The sequence below is a fragment of the Rhamphochromis longiceps genome, linkage group LG15 (genome assembly GCF_057381845.1).
Source record: "Rhamphochromis longiceps isolate RC_006_pf linkage group LG15, R_longiceps_female_GT1.1, whole genome shotgun sequence".
NCBI lineage: Eukaryota > Metazoa > Chordata > Actinopteri > Cichliformes > Cichlidae > Rhamphochromis > Rhamphochromis longiceps.
The window spans coordinates 10,809,601-10,833,343 of record NC_140571.1 but is presented as its reverse complement, the minus strand read 5'-3'; the positions used below and the strand labels follow the sequence as shown (position 1 = coordinate 10,833,343).

The window sequence follows — 23,743 nt, the reverse complement described above, 5'->3', positions numbered from 1 at the left end:
AGGGGGAAAAAGAACAAAAAAATAAGAGCCGAGGGAAAAGCTACAGGTGGAATCCAGGAGAACAGATGAAGACCGGTAAGGAAAAGAAACAGACAAACATACACCAGAGCCCAGCAGTTTTTGGCAGTCAAGTCTAATTTTCTCTCCCTTGGCGTCTGACCCGGCGCTCTCTACTGACCCCCCCACTTTGAAATTCAAGCCAGGATAAAAGAGAAAGACAGAGAAAACAGATAGAGGATACACAAATATACCTCTGCTTGAGCTTGTGGACAGGCAAAGTGCATTTGTATCTAGTCTCTGAAACCTTTGACATAGCAGCAAAATGAGAAATCCAAAATGAAGGAAGTGTGCAGCCATTAAAAAAAATCTTATACCGGTACATTCCTTTAACAGGGAAACTTTTACACAAGCTTGGACACAAAAAAGCAGCTCACTCTTAAATAGAGTTAAAACATTGTTGTATTACACACAGGCTGATTTGTACCCCTACGCCTTTGGGGTCTTTTGAGAAGGTGGCAGTTTTGTTGTTGATTTGAGACTTTTATGTCCACTGTCAGAGCGAATTTGTAGCTAACCGTGTGTTTCCTCCCTGGCAACAGAGTTTTAAATCTAATGAAATCCCCCCCCCCCCCATCTTAAGTTAGCGGGACAATAAACTAAAGCTAAAACAGGCCCGTGACATGATGGAAATCGTGCATGTTGATGTGTTTCCTGGTGGTTATTTTGACTCAAGAAGGTCATTTTAGTCAAACATATATATATATTTATTTATTTATTTGGGTTATTTAAAGTCTTACTTGTTAGATGAATACATTAGGAAGTCGCAACATAGAAAACTGCAAATAAAAAACTCATCGCACCACTGTGAAGGCCTAAGCTTTGGACTTGGTGTTTAGAGCTCCGCAGCTGAGAAGTGGAAAGGAGTGATAATTGTAGAAATACCCAAACAAATAAAAAACGGATTGTCTCCAAAAACCTGTTGTGTGAACTAGGGCTGCCACAAACGATTATTTTGATAGTCGACTAGTCACCGATTATTTTTGCGATTAGTCGACTAATCAGATCATCATCCACTGGACGTAAAACTACAGCTTATATAACTATCATTAGCTTACAGCTTTAAGCTTTTAAGGTGCTAACTAAAAATAAAGACAAGATGATAGTTTATTCAATTTTAATGAAATTTGCAGATTGTTTCGGTAAAGTTTAATAAACTCCTTGCTATCTAAAATATAACAGGACACCGGAGTATATTCTCCAGCATCTCACACTTCTGATAATCAGTTGTCTGCTTGACGTTTATTCAGCTGTGTAAAAACTATAACTTTAATCTCAGCCAAACCGATTTACTCAGGAACAAATAAAATACAAAAAAAAAAAAAAAGCCAAACAACAACATTTTTAATTTATCTAAGTGACTCATATATATTTAACCTGAGTCGCGAAAGACGGCGGTGGGTTTGAAAACAATTTGCCGGGAGTCCGGTGTTCTCACGGCGCTAGTGACCTAGCCCCCGGCTAGCTATCGAGCTAGTGGGTAACAGACGTCTCCGAAAACGTCGGAGCGCTTTTGAAAATATGTGGTGGTGTCCTGATAAACTGAGCCGATATTTGAGGTTTACACAGCTACATTCTCGCCTGAAAATATGTTAAACGTTTATTTTGTGACCCAGAAAGAATAATAAGAGTAATATTAAAACTAACTAGCTACCGCCATTGTTGGAAACTAAGCTGGGCCGCGCTATGAATTCTGGGACACAGCTACTTCTTCTTCTTCGGGGTTTAACGGCAGCTGGAATCCTTGTACATGCAGTGCTGCCATCTTCTGTTTCAGTCCGTTATTACACTCTTAAATCCTGCTATTATTCCTGCGTCTTTTGCGATCTTACAAAGCTTCAAACGACACGTCGACTATTAAATCAGTCGTCGACGATTTTGATAGTCGACGTAATCGTGACTAGTCGACAAATCGTGGCAGCCCTAGTGTGAACAGGACCAGGCTTTAACTACAGCCATGAAAAGGATAGACTCCTTTAACCAGGTAAAGGTCACCCAGATCCAGAAGATGACTATTGAACCTCTAAAAAAGCGCCTTTAGGTGACTTATGTTGTGATTTGGACCTACATATATAAAATTAAATTGAAGTGAACTAAATGAATTGCAGACATGTAGAACTGTCAGCATGTCCACAAAGCTGTGGCTATATTTCTCACAACTATCTAGCTTTGCATGTGATACGCTGTGATTGTTCGTGCTTTGGAGCTGGAATAAAAGTTGGTAGATGACCAGTAATAACCTTGACTTAAAGGACCAGTGCTTAGGATTTAGAGGGATCCATGAGCAGAGATTTAATATAGAATTGGACAGTTTATGTTAACACAAGGATCAGTTCTTTTCCGTGGAGCAAGCCATGGTGGACGGCAGATGTTCAGTAGGTTGATGCCACGAAATTATACATACTGTTCCTTCAAGAATTCAACTTAATGTGTGTTACTTCTCAGAATCGTGACCATGGGTGTGTATTACACGCCTGACATGCTATTGAAGAATAATTTCCCAGTGGAATTCCCTTTCTAGTCATTGGTAGTGTAACATAAAGACAGCCCACCGATTACATTAGGACCCATTACCATCCAGCCATCCTGTCGCCACTCATATTGACTCCCGGCCCTTTTCACTGCCCTCTGAGGATCTGCCATATCAATAACCGCAAAACCTAGGTGTGTCTTTGAGGAGCGTGGGTAAGGTTTTTGTCTGTTTGAGGTATTAGATGTCTGTCTAACTGCTTTTATTATAATGGTTTAAGGTATGCTGGATGGTATGTGTACCCACAGCAGGTCCACACCACTGAACTGAGACAGCTAACATTCTGGACATCACTCTTACTGCACTGAATCACTATATAACCTTCAACTGTTTGGTTTTCTTCTGTTTTTAATCAAGCATCTGCTCTTACAGATACAAGCCATAAGACAATACATGTGCCTGAATGCTATATGCACTCAAGCATGTCAGCATACACACATGCATGCATGTAAAGGTGCCTGCACAGAAAGAAGAGAATATGTTGGCTGCTGCACTGGTTTCCTGACCTACATTTCAACACCAGAGCTGTCTGCTCGTCTCTCTTAATGGTCTGTGTGTGTGTCAGTGTGTGTTGTTCCACCTTCATAGCAGCACACAATCATTAATCCAATTTCATAATTAACTTGACGCAGAAAATGCCATAAATCTGGCATTAAATACAGATATAGTGCACTGTGGGGAGCAGCAGCTGTAGGGGTCCACTGTGTCCTATATATCTATATAAACCTGTGTGTGTGTATGTGGGAGTGTGTGCGGCTGTCTTTACAATAGCAGACTTTCTACTTCATGACTCACTCAATAAAAAGTCTGGAGTGAATGATGGCCAGGCTGGGATAACTGCTAACAATCAATAGGTCACAGCTGGAATATGACATCATTTGCATTAACAGTATGATTCATTAGCATCAGTATTTCACTGGTTTAAGATATTAAGCCAACACTCTTAAAATATATTCAGCCAAAGACAACACAATAGCAAAAATACGGCTCAGAGCTTTGGTCACACATCTTTTTTTTGGCTGTTATCATGACCTCCACACTCAGCTCATGCTGCTGAGGCGAGGGTCTTGTCTGATTTAGGCGCAGAGGCACAGAGACAGACTGAGCTAATTTAGGTTAAGTGCCTCCAGTAGCTCAAGGGCACAAAACAACAAGCCACCTGGGGCTAGCTCGTTTTGCAGGGAGGAAAAAAAAAAATCAAGAGTGTGCATGTGTTATATCAGCAAAAACACAGGGAGACCAGTGGGAAGTGGGCTAAAGCCATATCAGCCACAATGTTTGCATGTGTTCATCTGCAGCACCTCCACAACTGGAGCAGTAATTGACGCTGTGGTGTTTGACCCATTTCATTTCTCATCAACAGTAAGACTAGAGACTAGGTCAGTCTGGGTAAGTAGTGGGAGGGAGGGGGGGGTGGGACACAAAAGCATCCAATCAACTATTAGAAACACAGCCAATTGACTAACAAATTAAGGAAGTGAGCAAGACAATCATCCTCGAGGATTTAGCACAAGTGGGGGGTTAGTTATAAAGTCGGATGCAAGTTCTGGTGGCCGACATTGATTACTGTTAATAACAGATACATTTAAAACGCATGACTGCTTTTGGCTCTGCTCATCCGGCCTATAACATCAATCCAATTAACATCTGCCTTTGCAGGATTGTTCCAGGATGTTTTACAGACTCCAGATTGCTTTTAGTTGAGTAAAATCTGTCTACAGACTAAAGTTAGTTCCCTCAGAGAGAAAGTCAAATCAAGTGTATTTAAATTCTGGAGAATGAGATGATTTCAAATTTAGAAATAAAATTCTGTTTCCTACATGAGTGGAATTATAATGGCATGGATAAGCAGAATAAGGATGGACTGGATGGATGGTAGCGGTGTGACAGGTAGATATAGTATAGTATTGTGATATTTTGTGTGGTGATACTGCATCATTCCAGGGACACCAAATATCTATGTTTTAAATAAATAAAGAGAGAGCTCATTGCATGCACCTTCATCCTGAGGTAACTTTAACTTTTGCAAGTGGTTTCTGAAAAACCACTTGCAAATCTACTGGACACACTTAGCTTGACAAAGCTACCACCTGATTCAGAGCAAGCTAATGGCTCAGTCACACAAATAAAAATAGTACAAGAACATTTAGGCTGATTGCAATCACTCTTCAAACAAACAGTTCCTGTCTAATTTATAAATGCAGTGAGATTACCAACATGTTGCCATCAGTCTGAATGAGTCTTGAATGAACAGGCTGCATGCTGGTTGTAATTTGGTTACATATGTACATATATACTATGAATTTCTGTCTATGTAGACAGCAACATATGTGATTTTCAATAACTTACCACAGTTAACTGCTGTGCTATCAGAAAAAGATTGCACGTCATTGCCAGCATGACACCATTCAGTCCCAAACCGATCACAGACTGACTCTGTCTCATGGCAACATTTTGAAAGGTTTTAGTGATAGAGTTGACATGTTTGAAAATCTAATTTTGCAACAAAATTAAAAAATAAAGTGACATAATTTTATCTTATTTGACAAAACAGATATTGGGGACATGTTAGGGACATAATTGACTTTACCTGTAACCGTTTCTCTTCTTCACCTCTCAATCAGCATTAATTCCTCTGCCAGCATTTAAGTCAGGTTACACCACGCGCAATACCAGGACCCTGAAACTGAAGCAGCTGACTAGATCCCAGCCAACATTAATTGCATTTTTCGCACCTCTGTCCCACCTACTTGACATGTCCAAATGTCTTCTGTAAAACTCAGTATTGTGGTATGACATCAGCAACTGTCTGCAAGCTAATCATTAAAAGCGCACTACAAACACAAAATGTTCTTAGCTGACTAGAAGGTCTGAAGTCACACAACGCTTAGGCCAAAACCATAATTTTTGTGTTGTACATATGCATGTAATTTTTGTAACACAGTGGTGTAAGACTGCACTAACCCAGGGAGGGTTATACGTGCATTAGGATAAGCTCAGAGTTCACTGACTGATGTGTGTCAGTATCTGTAAAACACTTGTACACACCGAGAAGCTGCGATTGGTGCTTTCATGTGACTTATCGATCATATATGGGCATGAATTATGTAGGAGTTTATATGTGAGCGCACATGCGTGCATTAAGCCTGTGTTCCTCCACTGATAATCCTATGCTGAGACCTAGTCTGGGAAAAAGCACAACCCCAAATCCATTTAACCCCTCCTTTCCTCCATCTCTCCCCGTCCCTCCCCCTTCTGTCCCATCTGAGCAATAATGGAAAGAGGGATGGGGCCTTTAATAGAAAGAGCAGACCTCTCTTGCAGGGAGTGCGCCCTCCTAATGGCCCACAAGGGAAACTAGTGTAGCTCCCTGATCAAATAATCCCAAAATTTAAAACCGCTATTATTCCAAATTAGATTCCTTGTGACACCTCATGTGTCTCTTTTTGTTGTAGATAAACACATGCACAGTGGCTAATAGGCAGATAATTGAATCCAAAGTCTTTCAGGCAATTGCAATAAAACCTTCAAATATTTTAATTTAGTCTCATAAATTAACAATTATATTGGGTATAAGTGACGCTGTGCAGATGAGCAACTAGGAAAACGAGGAAATCGCTGTAAATGCTGCCTGTTTTATCTTTAGTGCAGCTGTGTTATCATGCCACCTTGTGGTGAATGAAAGCAGCAACTGCACGCTTCTCTGGAAAAGTAACCACAATAGAGGAATTTAACTTCTGCTACAAACAAACAACATTAACGCCAAAAGCTCCCCTGTATTTTCACAAACAAGGAAAATAGCTGTAGCTTCCCGTTCCCTACATTCTTCTCTCTTTTTTGTCTCAACTCTAATCCTTCTATGCATGAGGCATGGAGGGGAAAAAAACCCTGAAAAGGAGACGTTGCCATGGTGAGGACAACTCATTAACAAGACAGATTTAAAGAGGCTCTTAAAAATCACTTTCTCTCTTCCCTCTCCTTTTATAATCAGTCTCTTTGGGGGGACATGAGCTTTTCAGAGGCTCGGCTTTGCTCTCAGAGGCTTAATTGAACCTCCAGCTGACTGGGACACAAATAAGTTCTGGTGCTGTGGAGAAGGTAGGAAGAAGGAAGATTGGAGTTGGGGGTGAACAGCGGGGAAGCGAGGGGTCCGTGAGGCTGGTTAGACTATTGTCACCAGATTTCTCTTTTGTTTTGCTCACTGGTATCTTTCCATGAGGCTGAAATTTTCATTTAAATTGGTTTTTAAATGCAACTGCAAGCTGCAGGAAAATCTTACAGGTAACAACTAAAAGTCTACGTCCCGCTTTGTGGTAGCAATATTGAAGTAAATAGTAACCAAATACGCCCTTTTTTGTGTTTTACACAAGCTGCATTTTAAAAACAGAGTAGTCAGGAATGTAACTGCATGTACAGAAGGGGGAGCAGACTGGTCAGTAGGGCAAATGGGGCCAGAAACCTCAGAGAGCCAGACTCGAATCAGCATGAGGTGGAAAAAAGCTCCTGCTAATAGCAGCTCTCATTAAAGAAATGAGCTGTGACCGAGGTCTGTACGGCCAAGCGGTGCTTAAACGCACTTATCCTGCACTACGGCTCAATTAGATTTTTCAATTACTAACAACAAGCCCGCTGTAGAACTGCACGAGTAGAAAGACGAGGGCAAAAGCTGTTGCCGAAGCAAACGGCCCAGATTAAAGTCTTCAAATCGCATTTGTTTCTAAGACCTGCGGGCATTTTTAGAATGTTAAGAAAAACTTCTGCGTTCACTATCAAATTGAGTTTTAGTCGTTTTGTAAATAGATTCTTATTTATTTGCCAGTGAGCATGTGTTTCGTTTTACCGCACGCACAAGCCCGACTGAAATGAACTTAAACTTATCACCATGAATAATCAAAGGCCTGCCAATGACTTACATAGACTGCCTCACTAGATTTATTAAAACCTGGAGAGAAACATATACACAAACAGCTAAACACTCATTTGTCTGTAAGGAGGATGGATATGGAGAGTGTGTCAGTGTACGATTAAACTGCAGAAGCAAAAATGAGGAAAGAAGAAGAAGAGAGAGACAGAAAGACAAAGCAAAGTGCTAAAGATCTGCATGTATCATCTCAACAAGGGCAGGTGCAGAAGATGACACAACCACCAGGAGGCTCCATACGTCAACAGGGAAACAAGACTTCTTGCCGTCTTGTCTTCTTCAGTGAACCCACTACAGTAAGTGTAGGTTCACAGAATAAGGGAAGGAAGAAAAGCAAGAAGAAAGTCCTGAAAGTAAATTAAATTCCCTGTAAATGATAGTAAGATTTAACATTTTCTATTAAAGCTAACCAAGCCCTCTGCTGTGTCACAGCTCCCACAGTTTCTCTGCTTTGACACATTTAGTCAATGAAAGGATAAATGTCCCCACAGACCCCAGTGATTATCCAGCCAATATGTCCTGATGTAATAATCAAGCCATTAAGTAAAACTCAGTTGTTACACATATGGGGCTCTGAGGCCCACTTCCACCTGATCCCTCCTTCTCCATGACTCAGTCCTCTCCTCTCTTTCTCTCTCTCTCTTCTCCTGCATCGCTTTCAAGTCCTGCCGCACTATTAATCTCAGCCCTGAGTGTGTGGAAGACCACAAAAGGCATGCTAGTTTACTACTGATCTCTAGTTTTGGTGATTTGCATGTGTGAGCTTTATTTGACAAATTATGATGTTCTGTAGCATAAAACCAACTCTCCCACACCTTGTTTTCGTCAAAAAAACAAACAAAAATAAAATGCAATGAATGACTTAAAAACACATCCATTTTAATTCCTTCATTTAAATTTTATGTTTATTTAAGTAGAGATGCACAAACTGTAATTTTTCCTTTCCCACTTTTCCTTCTAAGAGCTTAAACTGACAGCAAATCAGAATTTCTTCAAAGCAAAATATTGTTTTCATAATAAAAAAAATTATTGAACTGCAATAAGTAAGCAGATTTTCTCTCACTTAAATGACTGAAAATGAGTTGCTATACACTCACCTTTACCTGACAGATTTTATAGTAAGCTTTCTGTTTTTCACTTGTCTTGTTCCCTCTAATTGCTGATTCTTTGCTAATACCGAGGCTGCTGGTTGGTGGTTGACTCGGAGCCCTTTGTTAGCCTCTTTAAAATGCCCATCTTCAGCTGCTAATTAGTTTGGTTGCTATGAAAATGTTTGTAGTGGTCCTCCTAACAACAGGTTACTGTGTCTATGAATACGCACGTCACATATGCATGAAACGGACCGACGTGTAATCGGACACACGTGAGGCTAAGAGGCCAGTCACCGGTTTGGACTGAGCGCACTGGAAATCATCTGATTCTGGCCCCCGGCTGGTCAATGGTGCATCTTTATATTTAAGGTTTTTTTTAATGTATATGTCAACAAATACATTAATAAATATGGAACATAATAATAATTAATGGAACATAATAAAGTAAAACACAGCTGTGATAATAATAAATGTCTTCTTGTGAGAGTTACCAGGCTGCTGTAAACTATATTGCGCTCCGAGTCATTTTCTATGTTTCCTCAGCGGTCGTGTGGTGAATAAAAGAAAGATTTTGGAGGTTAATTTGAGCAGACACAACCACCATGCTCGAGCAAATAAAGAACAGTGCTAATCCAAATACACTTAATTGAGACAGTAACATCTGGAGACCACCGCCAGTGTCAAATAAGCGTCAAATACAAAAGGATGAGTAAAAAGAACTGGGCAGGGAGGAGTCTGTGGATAAAGACGCAGACAAACTTCCACACAACTGAATCACCTCTCAATATATGTCAGTGATTAGTTCATGAGCCCTCGGTCACACATGATGGAAGAGCACCTGTTTAACCAGTCATTGGAAAACCATTACCTATTAGGCCTTTAACAAGCTGAGAGGTCTCCATCTGTTAGATTCACTGCATTAACTTAAACCTACTTTATGCCATACTCGCATAAACATATCCAGGGATGTGAACAGGAAATATGTGTGCTGGGATGCTCTAGCATTTATTTTCTAAGTGGATAAATGGAAAAGAAAACATGCAGATACACAACCCTGTGCACAGACAGTAAACAGCATTAAAGGCTTCATTAATGAAAGAGAGGAAAGTGGAGGTGAAGAAGATTGAGATAGACAGGGTTGCAAAGAAAAACAGAGCCTTAACCCATTTTTACAGTTGAATGACCCAAAGCAACCCCTGACCCTCAATTCCCAAAAGTGTGTGTGTGTGTGTGTGTGTGTGTGTGTGTGTGTGTGTGTGTGTGTGTGTGTGTATAAGTGAGTGAGTGAGAAAAAAATCCCCCTCTTTTCTTTATCTCATTAGGCTGTGTGTGTCATGCTCTCTACTCCATTGTTCTGCTACCCCCTAACTGCTAGTGTGTGTGTGTGTGTGTGTGTGTGTGTGTGTGTGTGTGTGTGTGTGTGTGTGTGTGTGTGTGTGTGTGTGTGTTTTGAAATAGCCACAAAAATTAAAAAAAAAAAAAAAAAATACCACTTGTGTTTTGTCACAAAATACAAAAAAATCCCAGAATCAAACAAGACCACATTGGGGCGTAAGAGTAAAGTAGTGATTCCTACTCAAGAGTACAAGAAATCCAGAAGGTGCTTTTAAACCATCTTCTTTTAATAAGATTTATTATAAATCCCAATTTGTTTGTTATTCAAGTATATTTAGTTCATTTCATTACCTACAAGCCTGGAAAAAACTACCAGTAGGATTAATACTGGATAGACTAAGTAGTGACCTAAAGGTATAAATAAAAAGTTTTAAGTGAGGTGCTAGAAGTACCTAACACTACAGGTTAACATTAGGGTGAGCAAAATAATGGTATTAAACAGGTGATAGTGACACATAATTAATGGATAGGTGAAATCTGATGAGCTTTCCTGTTCCCTTAATGATAAGTTTTTGACAACTCAGTGTATATCAATAAACATGTGGTTTGACAACCATGTGAACAGTTTACTGTTTTTTCCACGGGTAGCTGTATAGGCAGAGACAACCACCATCAGGAAGTTTGTTCTACAAGCTGGCCTGAAACATGACAGAAGCTGCTTATTTTAGGGAAAAAAGCTTAAAGGGTTACTCTTAGCAGGCTTTCAAGGGGTCGAGAGTTAAAGAAAGATTAATGGTTGAAGCAGGAAGATAATAGTAATGAGCATTTGAAACACTTAAACATGTAGATTTTTAGAAATTGCAAGCTGAGAGTCGTCTTCACACCCAGGAGTTTTTGAGGTTCAGTTAAAGTTTAGGAACTAATTAGGTGCATTCTGGGTAGTTTTAGAAAATTGGGGGAGAATAATGACAAGAAGAGAAACACTCTTTTGCTTTTGTCTTTTGGTTCACTGAGCACAGAGAGCAGTGAAGGTGGGGGGTGGGCTGTTTCTCAACTCCTTGATGTTTTGATTCAGATGTGTCTCCAAACTCACGGGTTTCATCTTCGTCTAAAAGATGGGAAATGCGTGTGAACGTACCACATAAAGGAAGACGAGGATAAAGAGCTGAGGCTGAACCCAACCCTCCAGTTCCCACTGCCAAAAAGATATTTAACCTAACTGATTCTCAGCAGAGCTTCCCCTATAAACGCAGTCAATCCATTTCATTTGGCCTCATTCAGTTACTCTACAAGCATGGTTTCCCTCAGGTGCACTTCCCTCGGGAGCCATTGGCAGTGACTGGTCGATAGTTGAATCTGACTTCCCACCAAGGGATTATGGGGCATCCGGTTGAACACCTGCTCCACTTCTGAACTGATAAAAATTAAAAAATAAATAAAGGGAGGGTTGGAGGAGAAGCCTTATAAAACATATGCAGGGAAAAAATGCTGGAATCACCCTTTGATTGCCATATACACAAAAAACTTTATATTTATAAAAAGAACTGGAGAATCATGTGTTAACAAAGGAAACAATAAAAAAAATATCTCAGAACAACAACACAGAACACAGGGACAAAGACACAAACACACACACACAAAAGGCATATTAGCCAAGTTCCAATTTGTGAGTAAGAGGGTTATCCGTTCAGCCGTGCATAAACACAGACGGGCAGGCTGATTCAACCTACAGAGCCCGGACAATACTGTACCGACGGCAGCAACATCTTGAGCTGTCACGGCGTGTTAGTCAAAGCAGGCGTGAGGAAGGGCCACAGTCCTGTGGAAGCATATTGTTATGCACACATATTGGAATAAATGGTTTAGTTTTAGCTGTGCATACATGGAGAAAAACTTTAAAAGAGTAAATGGAAGACCAGTGGATGGACAGAAAGACTCAAAATGGGCCAATAAAAACAATAAAAGTTATCAAAGTTGGATTCTCAGGAAGTCTCTGCCTTGCCTACTTCCCTAATGGCCTCTTCTGTTTTATATTCATAGATCCATTAGATGCCACTGAGCTGCAGTTTAGGAAATATGGACACAGGTCAGTCTTTTTGTTATCTTTTAACACTCTTTCCTGCCGCCCTGATGGCTCCTTTATGTAGTTCTGAGGTGAAAGTGGGTCACCTTCATAACCCCGTCAGTTTCACTTCCATCACCCCCTCATACTGTCAGCTCTCTTACATTTCCCTGAAGGCCTAGCCCATCACCTCCAGCTGCTAGCTATTATGTCTTGTTCCCAGGGGTGGCCACCCAGAGGAGCATCTTCAGTTATGTCTGTCCCAAATGACAGTGAAGCATAGTCTAGATGCAACCATGCACATGGGACCAAATGATCCATGCAAATATATGTGTGAATGAGTAAGTACAGGCTCAAACTCATGCCCAAGGTTAGTAGGAAAGTCTTAAAGTATGCACACAAGCAACTAGAGATAACTCAAAGCATTTTACTTCCTGGAGAACCTGTCTCATACATGAAAGGTCAAAGGTCTTTTAGGTCACAAACACACAGAGATGCACATGCAAAACCAGATGGCACAGATCTCTCAGATACAGCAGGATGGAAATACCCTAACAAGACGCGACAAAGTCTGGCTTTGTGAAAAAAGCTTCTATTGCATCTGCTGTGATCCTGGCACTGTTACATACAGCGTATCATTATCTCCTAAAAACACTTCAGGTGACTTAAACTCTGAAGCAGGAGCCTGTTCTGCAGCCAAGTCAAACACCACAATCATTACAGTAGCAAAACAGCATTGTAGTGCCAACAGCAACTACTACCTGGACACTGTAATCACAGTGGATTTCAATTTAAGACTCATATCATCTTGGAAATACACCCAAATATCTTTTAGATAATTAAAAATATCTATTTAGTATTTGTTTAGAAACTACAAAATGAACAGCTTTCTAGTACAAACCAACAGTCATTTGTTGTTTTTGTTTTTTCTTTTCTCTAAAAAAACAAAACAAAACAAAACAAAAAAACTGCAGACTCTCTTTAATCTGTACCTTTGCCATCAGAGGAGGGATGCTTTTTCCCTGGCGAGCCCTTAGCCACAGATCCAAGCAACGGTTTTGGTGTCCAGAGCGAGTCCTGTTTCTGGTGGACTTTTGACACAGAGAGCAGACGTTTGTGCAGGCAGCCCTCTGGCCTGGCGGGCCTGGGGCTGGGGACGGCCGAATGCTGGAGGCTGTTCCCCATCTTGCTGGTGGGCTGGAAGGAGCACAGAGTTCGTTTCTGGCCAGGGGAGTCCTCATAGCAGCCCCTGTGCAAGCAGTTGACCACCGGCTCCGAGGAGAGGCAGTGCACGTATGTGATCATCCCCTGCTAAGACCTAAAACCCCCCACCACCTGCCCTCCCCTGCTCTATCCAGGACCCAAACCCCCCCCCCAACTACTCCTCCTTCGTCTTACACAACCCTCCTTCTCTGAAGCCTCCACTTGTAGTGTTGGGATGGACGGGTGAAGGGTGTATGTGTGTGGAGCCCCCACCTTCAATTCCAAACTCTCAATAGGCCCCCTCCTCTCTTTCTGGAAAGACAGGATGGACGTTTTTGCATCCCACAAAGGAGCCAGTGCTCCCTCTGTCTCCTCCTACTGTTTTTGTCTTTCCTCTCTTTCTCTCAGGGGATCCTATTGACTTACATTGATTTGCCTGACAAAGAAAGCTGCGCTCCGTGTTCGATTACAAGATTTATCTCCAAAACAAATATTTCACAGAAGCATTGCAGAATAAAACTATTGAAAAACATGACTGTTGGTTGGCTGTCTTGAAGAAATGCTGGCAACTTAAAAAAAAACAAAACAATTCTGACCCTAAAATAAGACCACAATAACATTTCTAAATAATCCAAAGACGCAAAAACTAAGGTTTAGAAACTGAAAATGTCTGTGGTTAAATCGTGTTTTCTTCTACAATATATGTCCTTTGCAGAAACCCAGAAGCATCACCACAAATTGTGCAAAAAAATCTGCCAATTGTCAAGAAACTATTTGAGGTCCAAAGACTAGGAAAAAAAATCAGTCCATCCAAAAGGGTATTCAGCCAAGCTTTCAGCATCGAAGAGCATCCTCCTTCTTTCTTCGATCTACAGGAGATAGAGCATCAGGACTGTCCAGTGGCATCCACACGGTATGTCCTCTGGACTCCTCCTCCTCCCTCCTCTTTCCTCGGCATTTCTGTTCTAATCTGTAAACCCAGATTATCCAGCCTCCAGGCCTCTGATTGTGACAGACACAAACCACAGATGGACACCAGGTTGCAGATAATAAAGTACATCACCTCAACTTCACAAATGTGTGGAAGTTCAGGAAGACCTGACGTGCTGGCGTGTCAGTAGGTTAAACTCGGATGACGCAAACTCAGACGTAAGACGCATGCATGTAGGCCACTTAAACTGCTGCCTCAGATTTAGCCCCACATGACTGCCGTTACTAAGCAGATATTCACCTGAAACCATCATGAAGCATGCACACACGAGGAAGGCGACAACTGGTAAATGCAAAAGGATTTAAACTCAAGAGGAAGCTACAGATGACCACAGGTTGGGGATTTTTAGATAGCGGTGAAAAACAGTTCACTGTAAAGACGGCAGCGACAAGATTAAAAGATAAAAAACAAAGAAACAGATCGCAGATTAATAAACACGGCGAGCCACTTGCCTGCCAGGTGAGGGTGTGTATAATCTTTAATCTGCTTGGCTGTGAGTGTGAGGTAGGTTAAAATTATTTGAGACGCTCAGATTAATTAACAGGAAGATGGAGTGACACTGAACTGAAGAGTGGGTAATGAACAAGTGTAACAAAAGTGAATGAGAGCTCAAACACAATCTGGGCTAGTAAACTGAATAAAAATGGGGTTAAATGGAAAAGAGTAACACAAATAAAAAGGGAGAAATTCATTGATAGCACCAAAGGTAAATGCCTCCCTCTGGTGGTGGCTTACACCTGTGCTGCACAACACATCTAAGCTATAATCATCAAAACCATTAAACCTTTTTTTTTCCAGAAAAAAAACAAAACAAACTCTGTGGTTGAAGCCTCTCCCTCTGCGAGAACCTGCTGAACATATTTGTGGTTTGAAGACTTGAATCTCAGAAATTGGATTAGACACCTTTTACTATTTTCACGTTTTTAATAGATAACCTGAAAAATAACGTGCAGACTGATTCATGAGAGTTCTGTCAGTGCACAAATCTTATGCAACTTTGGTGGAACTGTAGCTGTGATCCTGCCAAAGCCACAGCAGATAGCTAGAGGCTAGAACAGCCATTACTGATGGTTATCATTTCCAGCGCATGATGAGGCAGCCAACACACAAGCTGATTACAAAAACCAAAACCACTGTGAACACACACACACACACAACATAATGAACAAACCACAGAATGCGTGCGCGCAGCCACAAAGCCGCTCGTATAAAACAGTTTGTAGACACACGTAGCCCAATGGGCAAGCCAAAAGATTCTGGCTGCACTTAAACTGCACTTAACGCCGTTGTTGCCCTGAATCCATACATGCATGGACACAGAGTGTTTCACCCGGCCCATTGAGAGAACAACATCAGGGGGTGTGAAGTCATGCAGGCCAACACAAGCAACACAGTGAATGGGACCTTCATCACAACAGGGGATGTTTCAGTTGTGACAAAGAATCATTACAACCCTTTTACAAACAGGTACAGCACATGTATGTGCGCGAGAAGAGATGTTTGCGAATATATGTGTGTAGTTGATGGCTGCGTATTGCCTGGCATGCACTGCGGTGAGTGTGTCACATTCCACTGATTATTAGCGTGTGTGTGTGTGCGTGTGTGTGTGCGTGTGCATGCGCACCTAGTTAGTGAACAATGTAAAAGTCACACGGGAAGGGTTTGTGTGTAATAATAGATAAATTACACAAGTGTGTATGTACACTAACTTTTGCACATAGATTCTATGTGTGTGTTTGTAGCCGGGGGGGGGGGGGTTGGACAAGAGGAAGGCTTTGGGAAGGGGACAATGGTAGCCATGGAGACGCAAAAGGTCTGAATGGAGTGAGAGGAGCACCTGCATGCTGAGTTAGTCTTCTGTCTGGGGAAGTCATCCACTTGCGGGTGAAGTTTGAAAAGACAATGACCGACTCCCTGCGGACAACAAAACACTTCCAGCATTGTCCCAAGAAGAAGAAAAAACAACTTCCCATTAACACTCGCTTGCTAAGAAAGTTTTTTTTGCATTACTATTGTCTCAAACTAGAAAAAAGACACAATAAGACCCCGTTACTGAGTCCTACATTTTTCCAAACCTCTAAACTTTGCCCCCAAAAAGCTATTGTTTTGAAAACTCTTTTCAGAAGACAGAAAGCTCACTGGGTTCCTGGCAGATCCCATTCACAGGCCACTGGAACTTAACGCTCTATTGTTTACTTATCAAGCCCAAGATCTCTTCTGCTACGACTTGTTTACAGAGGTCAACAACATCCCATTGTGAACTTCCTCTCAAACTCCCATGCTCATTTACATATTAAAATGATTGATTTACGACCAAGTCATGTATCGATCACTGACAAAACCTGCAATAAGCCATCTACCCACGAGGCCATTGATCTCCAAGCTACATCTGTTTTCTTTTTAACTAAAAAAATTCTAGCTAAAGTCTAGCAGGCAGCACGAGTGGTCTGACTACATTTTCTTAAAGTGTGACTCAACAAACAGCTAGACGTTGGTTTTAGATAACATTTAAAATCTGACTTTGCATTGTAGCTCTTGACACACGATCCTTTTCTATCTACTTAGATTAAAATGCAGATGGGAACAAGCAGAAATATCTTCATGGTTACAACATGTTGTCGTTTTTCACATTAGGTTAAGTGCTATGTCACCAAACTGGCTTTAAAAAAGGTAGGTCAAATATCCTAAAGTCTTTCACAAGCCATGTTTTACAAGCCAACTAACCCTCAAGGAATACAAACAAACTGTCGCCTACATGTTAACACCTCTCTCCTGGCCGCCTCTTTTTCCCCTTCACCTGCCACACTGAGTGTGAGAACATCCATCAACACTCCTAACCAGAAGGCCAGGGGACAGGTAGTGGGTCAGCCTCCGGTGAAGAGGTCACAATGTCTCAAGAAACACAGCACTGGTGGAGATGTTACTGGAGGACTGTCCTCTTACAAGTTCAAGCAAGTTCACAAGGTAGGCTGTTTAATGATTCTGGGAAATAAAGGTAGTGGACAAGAATCTGTTACTGAAAACACAAGTGCACATGATACCTTCATGTGTTTCAACATGAAAATAGTAACATACAACTACAGTGCAGGAGCTTAAATAGGTCATTACTCTATTTTTCTGCTAGAGATCATTGTTTGCTGACATGTTTGTAGTTTTTAATGGTGATAATCTACAGTAAAGTGCTTGAATGCCTTTGACATGTGGGGCATGTGGGAAACCTGGAACTCAGTTTACACAGATTCTACACCAAAAATTTTTTTTTTTTAAATTAAATGCCACCTTCCACTCATCACCCATGCATGTGCCAACAGCTCAAAACCCAGACTGAAAAAAGACCACTTGCAAAATATACTTTATTTTTGAGGCTGAAAAAAATCCTCTGTGGAATTAAGAATAAAGTCATTGCAGTTTAAAAGCTGAATTTTCTGATGACTAACTTCAATGAAGTTTTGGTTAAAAGCTTGAAAGTATCTGAGTAACACTGCAGAGTCATACGGTCTATGATGACGGAATATTTGGTCGTTAAATAAGCATCAGAATATGTCACAACTGCTGCCCACTATAAAAGAAAAACATATGAAGCATCTGTAATGAGTGAACTGCACACAGGAGAGCAAAATAAACCCCAGAAAAGTCAGGATCAAAAAGTAGATATAGCCTGAGATGCCCACAACTAATGCTAGTGCTAATCAAGGCTTACATTCATCAACATGTAACTTTCTATATCCCCAACCCCCGGAAGGCTGCAGGAAACTTCCAATTTAAGTGAGAATGACATTTCCAGCTCAAACTAATCCCTGCTCATGCCACATCTACTGACTGGGGCTCAAGTGCATAAATAACTTATGCAACATACCAAAATGCACACCAAGTCACAGAGCCTAATTCTGGCCCTGCAAATGGCTTGCACTGCAACACTAAGGTTTACTGCAGGGGTGGTGGTGGTGATTCACCCTGGCCACACAGCACAGCTGGCTGTGGAAGAACATGGGCTGAAATATGTCACATCTGTCTCAGAGCTGGCAACCTCGACTGAGCGAGGGGGGGTTAATATCATAACATTAGTGGACATTCTGTAACTGGCAGCCAATGTAGAGTAATCTACTGGTCGGATCATGGTATTTAATGTAATACTGAGTATTTGGGTCAGTTTGTCATCACTTGTGAAGCTAGAAACCCAAACTGGGAATCGTGCTTGTAGCTGATTAAAGTGAAGCAGCATCTACATGTCAATAACCTGATCCTGGTGTGACAACTTTTAAACACTCAGCAATCTGAACATTAAATATTAATCCTCCTCTTGCTGTACGGTTAGTTACTGCTGACCACAGAAAAACATGAGAAAAACTGCCAATCTCGTGTATAAAAAATGGCTTCATCTAAAAAAGAAAAAAAAAACTGAATTCCTTCTCCGGCTCAACTCCCCCAACATCTGTTTCTCTCCATTTTCCAAGCCGGACTCGAATCTCACAGTGTAACTGACAACATAAATTACTGCATATAGCTGATGAACTGGGAGACTGCCACGTATAGTTGATGTGTTCACTTTATATTACCTCATTTCTGGAAGCCATTAATCTGCAGGCTACAGAAAGAGAACAAACAACCCTGGTTTAACAAGACGGATCATTTCCTCATTTCTGAAATAACAGCTGATTGGATCATTTACCAAGAAAAAACTAAAGGTTTCTTCTTTTTTTTAAATATATATTTAACATCTTAACTTTCTTGCTTTTGACTGAGTATCGTTCGGCACTGCAACCTAAAACTAGGTCAAATGAGACAATAAAATGTTATTCTTCATAATAAAACAGCTCATGTGTTGTCAGCATTAGCTGCATGTGATCCCTGTAACCATGACAGGTGAAATCACCACCATGATGTTCTGGAATATGACTCAAGCAGCAGGACTAAAAGTTACGGAAGGACAGGAGCGGGCAGGGAAGCGGGTTTTCCCTCTTTATCAGCAGCATTGTGTTGTCTCCCAAACAGCATTATGTGTCTATTCTTTGTAGCATAGTTTCCATGAGTGTTTAATAACAGAAAACAATGTCAAATGCAGTAAAAGACGAGCGAGTTTCCCCTTTATCTCATTTCAGCTTGTCAGCGAAGTAATAGCCAACACATGGCCCCCAACTCTGCAGGACAGCAGACCAGCAACTGCTGCTCTGCCAGCTGTTACTGTGAACAACGTGCACACTGAATACACAGCGATACGTACGGGTGTAAGCAGCTCTACACATCGCTCATCGCCCCTGAAACCCACACCAAAGTTAGGAGAATGCAAACAGGATCACAGCCAGCAGCGTGCAGAGACACTCTGCTTAGTCGAGAATAATACGAGTAAAATGAAAGGGAGGGGAATCAAACCGCAGTCAGGAAATACAGTATGCTTGAATTCAAAGACCCTTAATTAATCAGAGACGGAACGAAAGAACAAAGGAAGAGATGATTAACAGCAGTGTTTCCTTCACTGAAGAAAAAAAAGACACAAGGAAGGATATTGTGCAGAGGAGGCTGCTGTGGGAGAGATTACTTTCCAAACAGGGGAGGGATGGAGTTTAACTTTTCTTTGTCTCACAAAAGTCCCGGGGAAAACTCCACACTCACACCGAGTCAGTGCCAGAGCTTTCATGCAATGAGCGGCTACACTCACCTTTCAGACAGAACATGATTCTTCACTTATTTCCCCCAAACAAAACTGCAGTTTCCTCCTTTTTTCTTGCGGTTCACCATTTCCTCATAACCATTCTGCTTGTCCTCCTTTTCTCGTCCTCTCTCCCGGTTTCTCCACACCGCTCGCTCAAGCCGATCAAACGCAGACACACTGATCCTGACACATACACTCCACTCTCCATCTCCCTCCCCTTCTTTCCCCTCTCACACATACATGCACACGCTCCGAGTGGCAGCAAGCCAACTTCTACACTGCAGGAAACTGCCTTGCGACCCCCCCTCACTTTGCTTCCCCTCCCTCTCTCCCTACATCCCTGGATATCTCTCTACCGCACTGACACCCCCCTACCCTCAACCCCACCCCATCTCCCCGCCCATCAGAGCGAGAAGCTCAGCCTCGATCTAAAACTCCACTGTCACCCACAAGCCCCCTGATTGGTCACCTTCACAGATACCCAAGTACACACATATATGTATACATATGTGGCATTTAGTCAAATACATGGTTTTAAAGAATACATTTGTTGCTTGGGAGGAGGCAAAAATAAAAACAATAATATATACACACACACACAAATATGCACAGTGTGAAGCTTTTACTGGATAATGATGGCAGAGAATCTGGGCAGTCAGCAGTTCAGAGTGAGACAGGGGGCCCCGGCTTGAGGCCGATCCATTGTGCGCTGATCAAATATAATCGCTTTAATCCCCACAATTCAACTGCTTGTTATCAGACGCAGTTACAAGCGTGGTGCATCACAAACTCTCCAGGCAGGCCGATCCCAATCGCCCTCAGCGTCGTGCCAGTCGCAGACAGAAATACAGGCTCACTTACAAGGTTTTGGAAATACACATGAAAATACATCTGGTTTATGGGTGTTAAACTGATGTTTTTTTACCACCTTGTTCAGATGTGCAGCGAGAATAGCTTATGGATCTGATTCTGGGCCATTCCTCTATGACTTAAAGTGCTTTGTAAAGCTCACATGAGGTACGCTTTTCACAAAAGGAAGATTAGTTTTAGGTTTGCTGAAATGATAGTAATCAAAGACTTTGACTGTGCTTTCAAATCTAAAAAAAAGAGGGGAAAATCATACTCTCTACAAACCCAGTAAATCAATATATGCAGCTAGACAACACAGTGCACATTGACAAGAGTAAAATAAAGAGTCAACATAAAGTTTGGCTTAGTCCAGACTGGATAGCAGAATGCAAAATGGCATTGATAACCAATGATGCGCTGTAATGGCTTTCTCTTCCTCTGCAAAAACACATTTGGTGTGGCAGCCTTTGATCTTAAGTGATCTGTGGTAAGTTATGTAAAACCCAGAACCCTTAGCATTCATTTATATTCCAAAGCCCACACATACAGTACATAACAATGCGTGATGGCTAAACCCTGTTTGCTATGAATCTGCCCAGGGCTACTGGTGACTACTGAACTTTATCAGAAGAGGAATATAGCCGTCCAAAACAGAATGGCGCTGTGTTAGCTGATCCAAGAGGCAAAACCCGTAATTCAGGAGGTGATCTACCAACCCTCATCTATAGTTAGGGTTATTGTTAGACTTGGAAAGAGTGATAGCTTGGAATACAGACGCTGGTACTTTATACTGTAAAAAACAGTTAGGTTGGTTCAGGCAACTAAAGACCCAGAACTCAATAAAGACATTATTTATCTGTCTGTTAAATGTAAGAGGATGGATGGATGGATGGATGGATGGATGGATGGATGGATGGATGGATGGATGGATGGAAACTTTAACTGTTAGCTTTTCATTTTACATCAAGAAAAAATACCCAAGTAGACAACCTAGAATTGGTGCACTGTAAGCTGATGCAGTTTTGAATAATATGACAGTGATATTGTATAGGTGTGTGCTCACTTCTGTTGTATACTGTATAAACAGATGTTTAGCAGACACAAAACAGACAAAGGCTTACTTCGTGTCTTTAAGATGTTATGGTTCCACTACATAATTACAGCAACGGTGATTAACCTTGCATATAATTAATGCTGATATTTATAACTATTCCCTACTTACTTGGCAGAGTGTACGCTCTGTGCAGATGTTCCAAAAGAGGATTAAATTGGCACAATCGTAATAAAACTATGACGTCCAAGCGTGATTGTTGCTTGCAGGCTATAACACATCTGTCTCAACCAGATGTGGCCAATTAGAGGCTGACTAGTGTGCAAATGTGTAAGTGTGACCTCGTGTGACGTGGAGCCTCAAGGAAAGCATGATTGACTGAAATGAGAAAGCCACAAAAACGCAGCCTTGGAAGAAAAATGCTTGAATAAACCCATCTAACCAAACAGTAAAATCTCACTTCATCAAACCTTCACCTTAATTGGCCAGAATGGCTTTAACTTTAACCTTCTCCTATAAAACCTTTGGCTTACAAGCAGCATTTTGAGGCCTGCGTAATCACCGCTCTCGCAAAGCTGAAACTGTCAAAGCAGAGATGTGGATTTCCTTCGCTTTTACACACAAACACAGTCTTGTTAAGATTAGTTTCCGAAGTCAGTGCGAGCCAATGGTCAGTATAGCAAAATTTTACAGCGTTCTTGTTTAAATGATCTACAAAAAAAGGAATAAACTTAATTTCAAATATTTACTCAGTCTTATTTTCTCACGTTTATGAATTATATATTTACTATTGCAATTTTGAAAAATTCAGCCCATAACATGCTTCAATTGAATTGTTTCATTAAAGATTATCTTCTTCAAGTATATTTCTGCACATGGACTACATGGCAGCACACAGTGACAACCTCCTTCTGTGGGTGCAGGATGCAAACATACAGGGAGATTTCAGCTTCTACAATGCAGACCGCCTTCAGATTAAACACCGTTTTAGGACTTGAATCACGTCAAAGGGCCCGTATCAGAAACACAGACAGCATCTTATCTAAGTGTCCAGGACATCCTCTGTCACATCCACTGCTGTGCAAGTATGCCATGTTTTAACTGCGGCACACTTTGCATTAGAGATAAGACTAAATAGCAAAGGCAGATAAAAATTAAGCAACTAAGCTTGTTTGTATTTATATATTTAGACACGCGACGAGAAGGAATCTGAAAAAAATCTGACTCTGCCATTTAAAAAAAAGAAGAAGAAGAAGAAGAAGTGATTAGTAGCAAAACACAAAGATAGAAAATGAACAAAAAAAGAACACATGTAAGGATAAACATGAACATATTGGCTCTAAAATGACGGAAAAAGATTATTTCTGTTCGTATTACGTCATTATAACTCACGCATTTGTCGTGAAGAGGTCTTTTTTTTTTTTTTTTTTTTTACCTCGCCACTGGGACAATATCAGTTCATCCTATCAAACTAAACCCCGAGACCTCTATCCCCTCACAAGCTGCTAAAACCATGTTCAGCAACGTAATCACTTGTTTTTCCTCTGCTTGCCCTTTTTTCACCAGTGAATCAGGCCTTTTGTGGATTAGAGGCCACAACACAGAGGTAATAGAATACATACAATATGATTCAAAAGGGTGGGTGAAAAAAAAAATCAGAGATTAAGGGATTGGTGGGGGGGTGACTTAATTTGAGCTAAAGCTGAACTCTTGTGTGTACCGGGATTAGGAGCATTTCAGCACACAATAAGACTGATCTGGGGTCAGCTGGCAAAGAGATACAAAGGAGGATCAGAGAGGAAGAAAAAGTTCGGACTTACCTGTGGATCATCACCGACAGCAGCACATAGGAGAAAAGAGAAAAATGATTAGAAGCAGTTTAGAAGTGTATAACACTTGTTATAGATATGCTTTTTTTAATGAATGCTTCGCGTGTTTCTATGTACAGCACTGGTGTGTTTAGCCCTGGGCTGTGGGCCACATCACCAGATTTCTGTGTCTGT

At 41.2% G+C, this 23,743-nt stretch overlaps 1 protein-coding gene across 6 annotated transcripts in view; it reads right to left on the bottom strand.

The window, feature by feature from the left end:
• Positions 1 to 23,743, bottom strand: part of nhsl1b (NHS-like 1b) — a 101,152-nt gene that overhangs the window by 29,078 nt on the left and 48,331 nt on the right. The window contains exon 1 of one of the 6 annotated variants that reach the window (XM_085381808.1): positions 19,847 to 20,067. The exons of 4 other annotated variants lie outside the window; for them this stretch is intronic. In XM_085381808.1, coding sequence (XP_085237934.1) covers positions 19,847 to 19,862 — 16 coding nt within the window. In that variant the 5' untranslated portion in view covers positions 19,863 to 20,067. Of the gene's footprint in view, positions 1 to 12,988; positions 13,325 to 19,846; positions 20,068 to 23,743 lie in introns of those variants that run through there. One more of the 6 variants, XM_085381803.1, reaches the window with a different exon arrangement.